Source organism: Galendromus occidentalis, unplaced genomic scaffold (genome assembly GCF_000255335.2).
Source record: "Galendromus occidentalis unplaced genomic scaffold, Mocc_1.1 scf7180000077435, whole genome shotgun sequence".
Lineage (NCBI taxonomy): Eukaryota > Metazoa > Arthropoda > Arachnida > Mesostigmata > Phytoseiidae > Galendromus > Galendromus occidentalis.
In genome coordinates, this window is record NW_003805423.1 from 402105 (window position 1) to 414821 (window position 12717).

A 12717-nucleotide genomic window follows, 5' to 3' on the forward strand; every position below is an offset into this window, starting at 1 on the left:
TTCCTTGCCTGTCTGAGGATCTCGAGAGAAACCCCCGTACGGAGGCCGACGCGGTCCGGACAGCCCGCGTTCGAAGTGTTTCTCCCCTGCAATCAAGGTCTTTCATCAGGCAAGTATTGAAAAAAAATCAAAATAAAGGGTCCTTACAAGACCTCCAAGCGGAATAGCATAGGAGGGAAAACTCACTCCCTGGATTATTATGTCGATCTCGGGGTTGAGAACTTCTCCTCGGTCGGAAATCTCTCCCGAAGGTTAGGTTCGACTTGGGTTCGGATCCTGGGGGGAACGAGAGACGATTCGAGATTCTTCCTGGCCAGAAGGAATTCATCGAGACCAAATTTACGGGTTGAGATGAGAGAGATCGGGATGAGGACCCCTAAGAATATCTGAACGGTGTCAACAAACCTGCGTCACCGTCTTGAGGAGCAGTATTGAAACTTCGATCCCTTTCGTGACCTCTCCTCTGACGTCTGTTCAAATTAGGCGCCTGTTCCTTCGGCACGGTTCGCGGTTCGACGTCGACAGGTTTTTCCCCCTTCCTCAAGAAAAATGAAGCCGCGCGAGCGTCATCCTCTTCGTTGTCTCCGTCGACGTCCTTGTCGTTTCTACCATGATTGGCCGCTTTGCTCGTCGAAGGGAACTCCTCCTCAGAGGACTCGGGCTCATAGGTGGTTACTTCAATTGAGAAGAAACGAGGTCAACCACCTTCTACTGCGCTCGACGAACCGAAGGTTGCTCATAGATACCCACCTGGAGCTTTCAACGATGTCCTGGACCCATTCGATTTAAACTTTTTCTCTATCCTCGCTTCGAAAGCCCTCTCGTGATCGCTGTCGTTCATGTCTTCCCCGCTTCCTTCCGAATCCTCGTCCTCATCGTCACTGCCCCCGGTGTTTCCCTCCTCGTCTTGACTAGAAGCTCCGCCATCGGCGCTATCTTCCGCATCCTCCTCGAGTTCTTCGATGGACAGATCTCGATCAGGACCCTTCTTCTTAGGCGCCGGGACCTCATCGTCTGCGGATTCGTCTTCGCCATCTTCGCTCTCAGAGCCTTCGCTCTCCTCTTCTCCCTCCTCGTTTTCACTATCCGACAAACCCATCTTCTCATCGTCATCCGCGTCGCCATCCCTGATTGTATTCGTACCTTCACATCCACCATCGGCTTCACTCGAATCCTCGCCTCCGCTGCTGCCAACGAAGTACTTCGGAGCATAGGGTCGGAACGGGACTTGACAAACTTCGGGGCTAGATGACCCTTCTTTTTCATCGTGGGAAAAAATCCGATGGGGATCGGATCGCCCCGCGCTCGCGCTCTTGCTCTTCGAAAATCGAGGGCCCGATTCGTTCTTATTTCTATCTTCGCTCCGATAGTCTTCTCCGCTATCCGCACTCGAACCTGATCCACTTTTGGTTTTGTGAGCATCAGTCGAATCTGCGGAGTCGGATGCGGAATCTCGACCATGAAGGTCGCCCGGCTTCGTGATGAATTCTTTCACGAATTTATCGCCCGCTCTCCTGCTTTTTCTCTTCGCCTGAAATAAGCGATGAACCGAATGCTCAAGCTTTTCAGCTCGAAACCTAAAGAATTCTCCAGCATACGCGGCATTTTCCACACGGACCTTGTCAACGAGCGTGAGGTCCCCCTTGGTTCCTTTGTCTCGCTTGCCAGAAGCCCCGATGCCTGCCAACAGAAAGCATATGTTGATGCACCGGACGGGGAATTGATATGACATCATCATACTTGGGGACCAAGAGCCTGGGAGGGAATGGATTCAAACCTTTGATGTCGTCGGTCTCGGCATCTCTCGCTTCGTTCCCAGCGAGCGGCATGGCCTGGCGCTTCCACTGCAAGGGGAGGTGGATACATTGGACGTGCATCACGGAGATCCATCACTGTTTTGAATATACTCAGGAATATCATCTCGATATGCGAAGGATGTATGGCTCTCGGATTTCCTGACGCCTACCTTACTCACATTTTCTCCGTTCAATCGAGTCCTCTTCATACCAACCTTCTTCTCCCACATCGCTAACAACGGTGGTACCCAATATTTCCAATCGACATTCGCTTCTCTGAACTCTGAGATGAACCGCTCGATGAATTGCGTCCTGAAGCGGGAAGTCGCCCCCCATTATTGCCTGAATCGGGACTTGAACAGACGATACAGTCTTGATCGAATTTTTTTTCCCGGGGGAGAGCTCTCCCGCTGCGTGAGCTTACTTGCAGAGTCTGAAGAAAGCGCGGTCGTCAGGAGAGGTTGATTCGCATTCGATCTTGCTCATGGGGTCCTCTGTATTCAATAACATTCTCCGCGCGGTTGCTTTCCTCGTTCCTGATTTCGATAGGGTTTTGAGATAACTGCCAATAAGAATACTCGTGTCAGATCACGCGTCCAGTTCGTTTCAACTTCCTCTGAGCTCCTGAGCGTTGCAGGGGTTTTCTGGAACTCACGAAGTACCTACTCGGTAAGTATCAATAAATCGAAAGGAAAGGAGCGATAAGCAGAAACAGAAGAGCCCCAGGTGTGGCTCTTGACTCACGGTAGTTCTGCGAGCAAGCGATCGATCCGTCCCTTGAACTTTTCATTATTTCTCGCTCTGAATGCCCGGATCCGCGAAGACAGCCTATGTGCAACGAAAACGCGCGCTTTGATTATGAGATTCCCTAACTTGACGACAGCATCGTTGACTCTTTGCTTCTCCATCGCTCGTCAAGGGTGTTTGCGATGAATCCTTCAACGCAGAAACAGGGATTAAAAAACTCCAATCCAATTGGAGGAAACGCGAATCTCGCAAATATCCCGGTGGTCGGGCAACCGGCTGGCAGCTTCTGAGTTTCACCGCACCGTCACAACGACAACAACCAGCGAGCCGCGCGGGACTTGTTATTTGAACGTTCTGTCGAGACGGTCATCGATGTTGTGGCAGCTTATGGTTTTTTTCGGATGGATTCGCTCGCTTCAGTCTCTCCATCCAGCCGCGTTTTCATTCTATGGAATTTCCTCGTAGAGTTGACTGGAAATGACTTTCTACATGTGTTTCTGAGCGTTCTTTCTATTGAATGTCGGCTCCATCTGTTTATTTTCCCGAAACTGGCCCTCTCCACCGTCGAGGAGGGTTAAAGAGTTCTCTCTGGTGGAGAGTCGTCTGCGTTCCTCGAGTACCGTTTCTCAGCCTCCAATGATAGACTCCGATTTTGCTGCATTTCACCGCTTCCATATCCCCGAAAAGTCCTCAAAGGAGACTCCCAACACAGACTGGCTGTACTCTTGATCATTGGGATAGCCAGAAAGGAAAACCCCGCGGAGGCCGATTTTCACGCCGACTGAACACTCTGGCCGCGCCCCGGATCGGCCTGTGGTTGTGTGAATCTATCTTTCTCGTCGCAATGGTGCTCGGATCCATGGATCAGCGAGGGCCGCGGAATGAAAATCGATGAAATTTCCGGTTTTTCCGAGAGCCGATCCCGAGCGATGTGCTCCAGAGGGATCCCAGCTCCAGACACTCTTTGACGGGAAGGTTGCCTGATTCGTTGTGAGGCGGCGGCGGCGACGACAGCGCGGCGGTCTGTTTACGAGGGGAACTCCTCCGAGACGACGACGACGACAACAGCAACAACAACAGCCACGAAGGGTGTGCAGTTGTGCAGGAGAGACAAGCGACGGCGGCAGCAGCGAGCATCACTCAGCCGCATCGTCGAGCAGCACCAGCTAGCCAGGCAGGCAGCCAGACCGACCACTAACTCACTCACTCATTCGCTCACCGCACAGCTCACTAGCTAGCTAGCCAGCCAGCCAGCCAGCCAGCAACAAGAAGCATCATCGGCCGCAGCAGCCAGAAACGAGTGAGCAGCCGCTGCGAACGAAGTCCTTCAGAGTGAAGCTCCCGCTGCCGAGAGCCGTCCGAAGGCAACAAGTGTTGAGGAGTTCTGTAATCGAATGATTGTGGACTGCGATTCTGTACTCCGAGGCTTTCGTAGTGTGTGTTAGCGTGTGTGTTCGTTTTGTATAGTTGTGCGCGTATACTCGTCTGGGCTGCTGCTCTATCCGGGGGGAAAGCAGCAGCGTAAGCAACAATAGAACGCGATGGGGACCCCCTGCCTCAGGTAAGGAAGCGACACATTCATCAAACAGCCGAGACGCTTATTAGATGAACAGATGAACACCCTGCTCGCTATCCTGAGGAGTGAAAGATTTCCATGCTCGAAGAATCCGACCAGCGTATACCCGGGACTCGAGCTCGGCCGGAACTCGAGAGATGTCGGCTGCCCCTCTGTCCGAATGCAGGAACTTGTTGGAACTCGATTTCGGGGCTAGGGTTCAGTCGTTGAGAAGTTGTCTATAATCTTGGCCTTCCGAGTTCGGCGTTGGAATGTCGATCATGAAACGTTTGCTCGCTTTGATGGCATTGTCGAAGATGTGTGCTCGAAGATACCGCGTTGCGACAACTGGCTTCCACTGCCAGTAAACCACACGCTGTTGCTGCTGTCCTCGGCAGCACGCGAACATTCAAGGCGACCGAGACGGTAGACAAACAACCTTACAGCAGAGAGAAAGACGGGCAATTTTTTCCTTGGCTGGAAATTCAAAACACGTCGAGAAGTTGACTGTTCTGACGTCTCGAGACAACGCGGTGGACATCGTGACGCCAGACGACTATCCACGAATGAAACCCAAGATCACCACGAGTTCCACGAGACAATTGATTCCTTATCATCGTGTGTATCATTTCGAGAGATTCCGATTGGCTTCCCGATTGACTTCCGAGTTTTTCCACAAATGATGCCGTACCTTGTCTCGCCAGCGTCTCTCGGTAGAACTTTCCGTTACAGCCGTATCTGGATACTGATTTCTTCGAGGAGATCAGCGTACTCTGGTCGATCTGCATGCTCCCCTCCGAGAGGGATTCTAAACATTCGAAAAACTTTCATCCCAATCGTTGTGTTGACGAGGGAGAGACAGTCAGTCGGTCGGTCCGCCTGTCAGTCAGTCAAACACCGATCACAGATCGATCAGCTCGCAGAGTTGGTCGGAACTCCGGGGACCCCATCGAGAAACCTCAAACCCCCGCGGAATAGCCGGCTCGTCGACTAGGGAAATTCCTTCTCGGTCTTACTCGACTCGTCCAAGCCTAGCAACTTCCCGGACCTTGCGCACCGAATACAGAACGGATTCTACACAATATTCCACGACCCAATCCTGCCCAGTGCAAACATTCTGTCTAGTCGAATGTTGTTTCAGTTTGATGGTTCCCAATGAGAACCCGCGGCACATGTAGCCAGCGAGGGAGCCTTCGGTTCCATTCGATTCCCGCTCGTCCAGAAACATGTCCCGAGCGTTTCGGACGAAAAAATTCGGATATTCCGCACAGTTTCGTTGACCGATTGTGAATTCACATCTCACTCATAGACTGAGTGACAGGGATTTCTGACTCAAGGCGGCACAAGGTGATAACACGAATTGAATGAGTGAACTCACGCTCTTTCGGAATAAATTTTTCACAGAGCTTTGCTTTCCCCTGGAGACGGATCGTGACTTGTCTGTCAGTCATTTATTCCCTCAAGCGAACATTTGGTTCCCGAGTGCGCCTTACGTGCGTGGCGAGTTGGCGGCGTTCACCTCGCTCCGCAAGATCGTAATGGTTTCAATGTCGTGGCCTTTGGAAAATCTGGAGTCGCATTTTCTCGCAATTAGTCGAGGGGGATTGTCGCATCGGGATCCCGAAGATGAATATCCGGAGCATCGATGAAGTGCGGTAACGAGTAAACGTTTCCCGAGTCACCGTCTTCCATCATCGCGATCCCGAAGAATCGAGTGGTATCGTCCCCGTATGCCTGATTCCCCCGATCTGACTTTTTATCCGTTTATCGCCTGGATAACCAACATTCCGAGGCTGGGCTTCGTCTTCATAGGCTCTGACTGGGCTTAAATGAAGATTCTCACCACGAAGCCTCGACCCTAGATACCCCGGGGGATCATCGCTCGGAATCCAGCACCGGAGTTCGCTCGGAAATAGCCTGGAGGATCCGAGCCGCGTTTGTTCGGGAACAATTGGAACTTCGACAAAGGTCTCGCCGCATTCGCGGAAGAATTTCGCGAGGTCCCCATCGGGTCCTCCCGGATTTCGAGAGGAGTCCTCGGGGTCCCGAAAAAAATTCCGCAGTATGTCCGTAGGATTTCCGCGGAGTTCCCGTAGGTTTCCCGCGGGCTTCCCTCAACGTTTTCGCGGGGAGCAGCTGTTCGGAGCAGCGATTTCCCGTACGATAGCACCTCCGTGTGGTCCGTGTAAATCTTCATGCTTTGGCGCGGCGTGCTCTGAATCTTCTAATATCAGTCGGTAGATTTCTCCGGAGATCACCATTGCGACCCTTAGAGCGATACCGGAGAGACAGTAAATCGAGAAATGAGCATTCTAGAGCGTCGCCTCAATTCAGGTGAAACGCAAACGGACGATGAGGGCTGACGAAATCGCTAATCGCTCCCTCTAGGAAACGAATTGACAAGACTGCGCCTCGGTCATCGCTCCGACATCTCCCTAATCACACTCGCTATTGTGAAAGCATTTGATGGAATTATACCGGCATCGTTCATCCGACCGCAAAAGCGACCGGGGAACTACTGAGCTGCCTGAGTAGTAGGTCTGACAGCGTTCCACGGAGGATCAGGCCAGGAGGGTGATGCCGTCCGCGCAGCTGATCGTAGGCCGCTCGACCGGCCGAATTCAGCTGGGCAAAGTTTCAGAAACAAAGCGAAAGACACCGAGCGGTTAGTCATCCGAAATTCCGGCGCTTCTGTTGTCGACGTCAAAGCGTATTCCTCAGCATCTGCTCATTCCGAGGTCCGTTCCGACGTCTGGTGGCTAGTCCGCCGGCCGGTGGGTCGGTGCGCTCGCTCGCTCGCTCGCTCGTAGAAGCGGTGCCGTTGTTAGCGACGTTTGTTGCGGCGGCGCCGTTGCTGAGAGTATTTTCGAAAAAAATCACGTCGTAGTCGTCTCCAATCAGTGGCGACTGTCGTCCTCACTACTCGTTCACCAAAAACATCATTTGGATAGCAGGGTGACTAGCCGCCAGACTATGAGTCCGTGTCGATTGCCTCTCTGACGCTGGCGACCATAAGTCGGCTAATTGTTGAGTATTTGGATCAGCTCTGAGGAGCGGTGAGGGAACGGAAGGGGGATTCTCGGGCTGGAGGAGTCGGCGATCACTGTCCGCTTCCGCTGTCTTCATTATCATCATCCTCGACTTCATCGCCGTCGTCGCTGCCGCCGCCGTCGCTGCCGCCACCACCACCAACATCGTCGTGGAGGCATCCGGTGCAGTCGTCGCGGTGTTGGCTGGCGTCCTTTGGGTGTTGTTTCAGCAACGTAGTCGAGGCGGCAAAGACGACGTCGTCGTCCGCCGTAACAACATCGGACGATGAATGAGGCCTCCTTCTGTTTTCTGCACGGCTGCTGCTTCTGCCGATACAGTCACTTGTTGCGGAATCATCAAAGTTGTCCATCGCAACGAGCACCGCTCAACAACCTTTTGTTGATGCCTCATGCCCGAGATGCCCGACCATTCACTTAAGAGAAAAGTGCGCGAACGCGCGGTCAAAATCCGACGATACTTCCCGCGTGAAGTATCGCCGGGACAACGGACCCCTTAAGGCTTCCCCAGATTTCAACTCTCGAGGGTTATTGACCTCGGCCGGCGGACTCAGTCACTTAGAACGGAAGTGAGCTGATATTCAAGAAGGTACAGATGACCGGCCGATACTCCCGATGGGATCGGAAGACCGTGGAGCGAGGCGGTCCGATCAGTGCGTCGTATTCAGACTCGAATTCGGGAACACTCCCGAGGAAGTTCCGACGAGGTCCGCTCACCGAGCCAAGGTCGAACCGGGCTGCGCCCGCGGTCACGATCGGGAATGACGGACGACGATCGACAATAATCCAAGATCGGAGAAGTCACCATTGACATATCGCGCGATAATGATTGAAATTTCGAGGATCTTCAGGACATCGAGTCACTCGAAATTCAAACCTGTCGGAGATCTCGCCTTCCGGGAGAACTCGAATTTTATTCGTCACTGGAATGTTATCCTCGACTGGGCGTTATTTTCAGTGCTTTTGAGCTCTCGCTGCTATAAGATAGCTCGGACAGTCGGAAACGACGTGCGGATGCGAGTCTCATCGGCCTGGAACGGTGAATGGGATATGATTCGTCCTTATTAGCCAAAAACTACTCGCGTCCCTCGCAACTGTTTGGGTGAAATGTTTTAGAGCGTGCCGTTGAGATCCCGGAGTGGATCCGCCCCGGTAGGCCCAGATGTTTCGGGCGTCGTCGCTCCGTGTGAGACCATGTGTTGCCGTTATCGATGTTGGTGGAGTATGCGCGGGCGACCGATGTTTGGGTGAGAGATGCTGTCCTCTTGTTTTTAACTGTTTCTAGTACATGTAGGTCTCTACGCTTGTGCCTGCGTAGAATTATTTTCTGCGACGGAAACTGAACGGAAAGTCAGTTAGGCGGGTGGCGGTGGTGGCAGAGTAGACGCTGCTGGTGATGGTGGCGGTTGTCGGGCGGGCGGCGGGCAGCAGAGCAGCGGCACTGGAGGCAGAAGGCAAATGGCGATGCACAGAGTTATTCTTTGATTCAGTGTAGCATCTGGACAAGCATCTGCCTCGTTGGGAAGTGAAACGAGCTGAGCTCACGTCCTTCGAACGCAAAAACTTTTAGTTTCGTGTAGAACACATTTTCTCGAGAGCCAACCGTCGGCGTCGCCCGCCCTGAGAACAGGCGGTGAGCGAAATTAGAAATGGACGAAAAGATTTCGGGAATTTCGCCTCGCATCGGATTCATCATCGTGCCGATGGGAGCTCGGTAGCAGTGCCTCTGTTTAAAAAATTCCTGAGCATCGCCCGAGGGATGAATATGAGATACATTCTATATGATAATGATTCATCAAGTGTTCTCTTTAGGGTTCGAGCTCGATGTCGGCTCTGAAGGGCTCCAACGGTGTCTTCGAAAGTCCAACGGTTCTGTTTGTTCCAGTCTTTGTGATCGAGGGAGCATCATCTCTGGTCACGTCGCGTCGTCGGCCCTGTATCGAATGAAACTCGAATAGTCTGTCATTTGTCCTTGCGAACGAAAGATCGTCTTGTCCAGCTCTGGCGGCGAAGAGTTACGGCCTAACACTGCGAGAATCTAAGCGAGAAAACGAGCAGGCGCCAGCATCGCGCGGTCAGCGATCCACCGTGTCAAAGAATGGAATATCAAGACGCCAATGAAGATATTGTGAAAAACCCAAAACAGCTCCTAACGACGGCGCTATCTGTCTGCGGTGTAACATGCGCCCTGCGCTGCGCGGTACTCAGCCTATTCAGCTGACCTCAACTTTGAGTTATCGGCGGACCGACCGGCTACATAAGCTGATTCAGGAAACAAGTTGTGTGAGGTCAGTTTTTTCGGTGTGAGAAAAATTCGGCATCATACCGACTCCGCCTTCTTCGCTGCTGCAGTGTTCATTCTCTTTCCGGGGATTCGAGATCCGAATCGTCCAGCTGAGTTTCCCCTTCTCCGGCGAACCCACCTCGAGGCTGCAGTGACGCCGAGGTCGGGGTAAGGAATTGAGAGTAGGTGTCTTCAACGCTCGCATGCGAGTCTGCTCCGACAGTATGCTGTAGCCTGAGCTCCGAATGGTGGAGCGCGTCGATCTACGAGACGCTAGCGTGCCTGGTGGAGACAGACCGAGTTCTCGTGCGCTCACGTTCCTGCTGGGTCGATGTCCAAACGGAGCAACCCCACCCAAGCCGAGACACCACTCCAACGATGACGTGTTCACCGATGAATGAATGCATGCATGCATGAGAATTCGGCTGACCACGGATCTCCGAATGGACTCCGTCCCGGGAGGAGCGAACACGGATTATTATAAGAGAAGGTCCACTATGTAAGTGCGATCCGAGAGAATCCGCGTCGATGTCGACGCGGAGTCAACGCCGCCCGTCAGCTGCTTTCAAAAGCGCCGAGCATCCGAAGTCCGACCGTGAACTTCTCCGACCGCCGCTGTGTCTACTCTGTGATTCGCGTGTTCCGTGAGCTTCGCTTCAGTGCGTTTGATTGTGAGTGAGCGAAATAGAGGGTTCGACTGAAATTTCAGTTAACTTGAGCATCCAGACCGAAAGCAAAAACTCGTTCGAATTGAGCCGTTCCGTATTTTCTCATCGGACAATACAAGAGCAAAGAAGCTCAAATCCGGTCGTCGATCCAGAGTCACTCCCTTCCGCTTGTCGGACTGTTTAGGGAAACAGCGCTTGGATTTCTCTGCTCCTGAATCTTGAGTGAGCGGAAGCTCGAACGAGTCGCTCGAGAGCGAAAGCCGGACGAGGTTCTCATCGATTGCGAAGTATCTCATTCGATAGCTCTTCGTCTAGCGCACTCCTGCAGAATATCTGTGGCGACCCGAGGCATGGGCGTATGGCGGCGCACTGACAGAACATTCGTTCTGAGATCCCCAGCGGAAATGCCGACGTCGATCGCAGGTTCCTGTGGGAGTTCGATGCGTGAAAGAATTGAAAGGCTGCTCCTCCCACGGTAAGAGGTCCATTCTAATCATCTATCCGGCATTACCATACTGGCTCAGAATACTCCATCGAATCGGTGGATTCGGCGACGAAAGAGTGAGGCGTCAGACGGAAGTTCCTTGGCAAGTTCTTCGAATTCGGAATCAGTCTGCATAGGGATATCGGGGCCAGTGCTTGATACCGAAAATTGCGTCTTCGAGGGCCATGGCTCTGTCGGCCCTCGCGACCTCTTCACGGGGGTCGGGGTATCATGGATGATTCAAATTTGCAATCCGAGCGAGAATTTTCGGGGAATTGAACTGGTCATTCGGGCTCAACGCCGAGGGAGGTGGTAGGGTGCCAAGTTCGGTTTCGAGTAGAGGAGTAGTAGAAGTCTGTCTCTCGCTCTTTCTCACGGTGCTCGTGGTCCGAATCGACCCTAGATAGCTGAGCATCCACGCAAAGAATGTAAGAATGTGTGCCTTAGTCTGTCTGACACTCGGCGTGTCTGCCTTCCCTGGCGCCCTGTCGGGTTACAGTTGGATGTGCGTGGACAACGTCTGTCAGCAATTGGATCGGTGGCCAAGTGAACAGTGCTCAAGCGGTCAGCCGGAGGCTAGCAGCAAGCTCCCAGCGCGCGAACGCGCCATTGGGAATAGCAAGCTCGATCCGCTGCAGACTGAAAAGAGTTTGGCTCACACTCTCGCACAAGAAGCTCATCGTCAACATCGCCGCCGCTATCAGCGTCCGACAGCACGATACAAAACGGAAGAAAATCATTTTGACGTAGCAGAGAGCGATTCGACGTCGTGCAGCTAGCGAACGAAAGCTCTGTCGGCCTCTCCGATGCTTCGGACGTGTTCTCTTCCTGCGGGTCCAATCGCTCGTTCGCTTGAGAAATTCGTCATCGAGGAAGACACGATGACATTGTTGACAATTTCCTTCTCCCTCTGCGAAAGACCACCACCGAGTGTCGCCATCGCCACTCGCGTTGCTGGTTTTACGACATTTACAATTGACGACGATCTTTTACGTTAAGCAGTCAGTCTGTCTGTATATCCCGTCTATCCGTCCGTCTGTCTGTCTCTGGCTTCCTCGTGTGGGTCTAAGAGCGTGTTTCTGTTTGTGTATTTTGGCGTCCTCCTTCTTTTACGTAAGCGGCTGGGCGAGAGTACCGTTTGTGCCGTTACCCGGCCTTCAACACTGCGCAGCCTTTGCATCCACGCTAATCATGTGCATTACCATCGATCGGAAGCAGCCGATTACAATCGTTCCGTCGGTCTGTGTTATGCAGGCGTTGATGTAACTTCAAAATTTAGTGAAATCTGTGTTTTCGTTTATTCGATTCACCAGTCGGAGTTCGATTTTATTAAGCAACACTGGCATTCGTCCTCGTATTCCCAGAACTCCGAAGGCCGAGAACTCCGAAAAACGCTTAGGAGTTGAATCTTCCGTGCGAAGGTCAGCCACGGTACTCCGGCTTCCAATTAATTAAAAATAATCGGGATGCGGCGATTAGTCGATAAAACACGCGCTCTGGCCGACATTGGGTCGTCAATGAGCCGACTGCGAGTTTCAGTTGACTAGGCGTCGGACTTTATGTCGAAAGTCGGTCCGCCGGCACGACGGAGCCCTCATGTGGAGTCGTGACCTCAGTCTGCCTTTCCGCCTTCGTCGGACGTCGTTGTCTCGTGCAATCTTCACGTGGTGATACTCATGAACCGCTTAGATCCGCGAAGAAAAGGACTGGGATTTTCTATCACGATAGCTGATAATATTCTCGAAGCGCTCTTGTCGTAGCTTCTAAGACAGAAATTGAAGAAAAAACGCTTTTCGTTTCAGGTGACAGCGAACCCTGAGCCGATGCTCGCGCATTCCCCAGCCACACTCGGACGGCTGAAACGAGACGCTTAGCGGAAACTCGCTCAAGAGACGTGTCGGTGAAACGTATCGCACAAAAGTGTCATCATTTGACCGCAAGTTGAGGCGGCCGCTGAATGCCTCCTGAAAACGAAGTCAGCCGATAGATGGTAGTGTTTCTTTCACGGCATCAATTCTGGACAAAGGCTCTCGAAAACAATGGTCATGATGAGCAGCAGGATTCGATGGGTCTCGCCAGCTGCTGCAAGGAGGATGCAATGAGTACGCCTGCAGGAAGCCTCGGGCTGGGGGGCGC

The 12717-nt window shown here is 52.8% G+C and overlaps 1 protein-coding gene across 1 annotated transcript; it reads right to left on the reverse strand.

Moving 5' to 3' along the window:
- Positions 1–127: 127 nt before the first annotated feature.
- On the reverse strand, positions 128–2704 carry LOC100907174 (spore wall protein 2). The gene is made up of 8 exons (XM_018639373.2): positions 2541–2704; positions 2221–2358; positions 1976–2108; positions 1778–1844; positions 1619–1680; positions 751–1531; positions 406–675; positions 128–276 (listed from the first exon to the last, which is right to left on the reverse strand). The coding sequence occupies exons 1-8, from the start codon at positions 2702–2704 to the stop codon at positions 128–130; spliced, it is 1764 nt and encodes a 587-aa protein (XP_018494889.2).
- Between the last annotated feature and the right edge of the window lie 10013 nt (positions 2705–12717).

Excerpts from the sequence above, each read along its gene's own strand:
- LOC100907174 (XM_018639373.2), bottom strand. The coding sequence starts at position 2,704 with ATGGAGAAGCAAAGAGTCAACGATGCTGTCGTCAAGTTAGGGAATCTC. Across the intron at positions 2,359-2,540 it reads CGCTTGCTCGCAGAACTACC|TTATCTCAAAACCCTATCGA; the intron begins GTGAGTCAAGAG and ends TCTTATTGGCAG. Across the intron at positions 676-750 it reads GACATCGTTGAAAGCTCCAG|TAACCACCTATGAGCCCGAG; the intron begins GTGGGTATCTAT and ends TCTCAATTGAAG.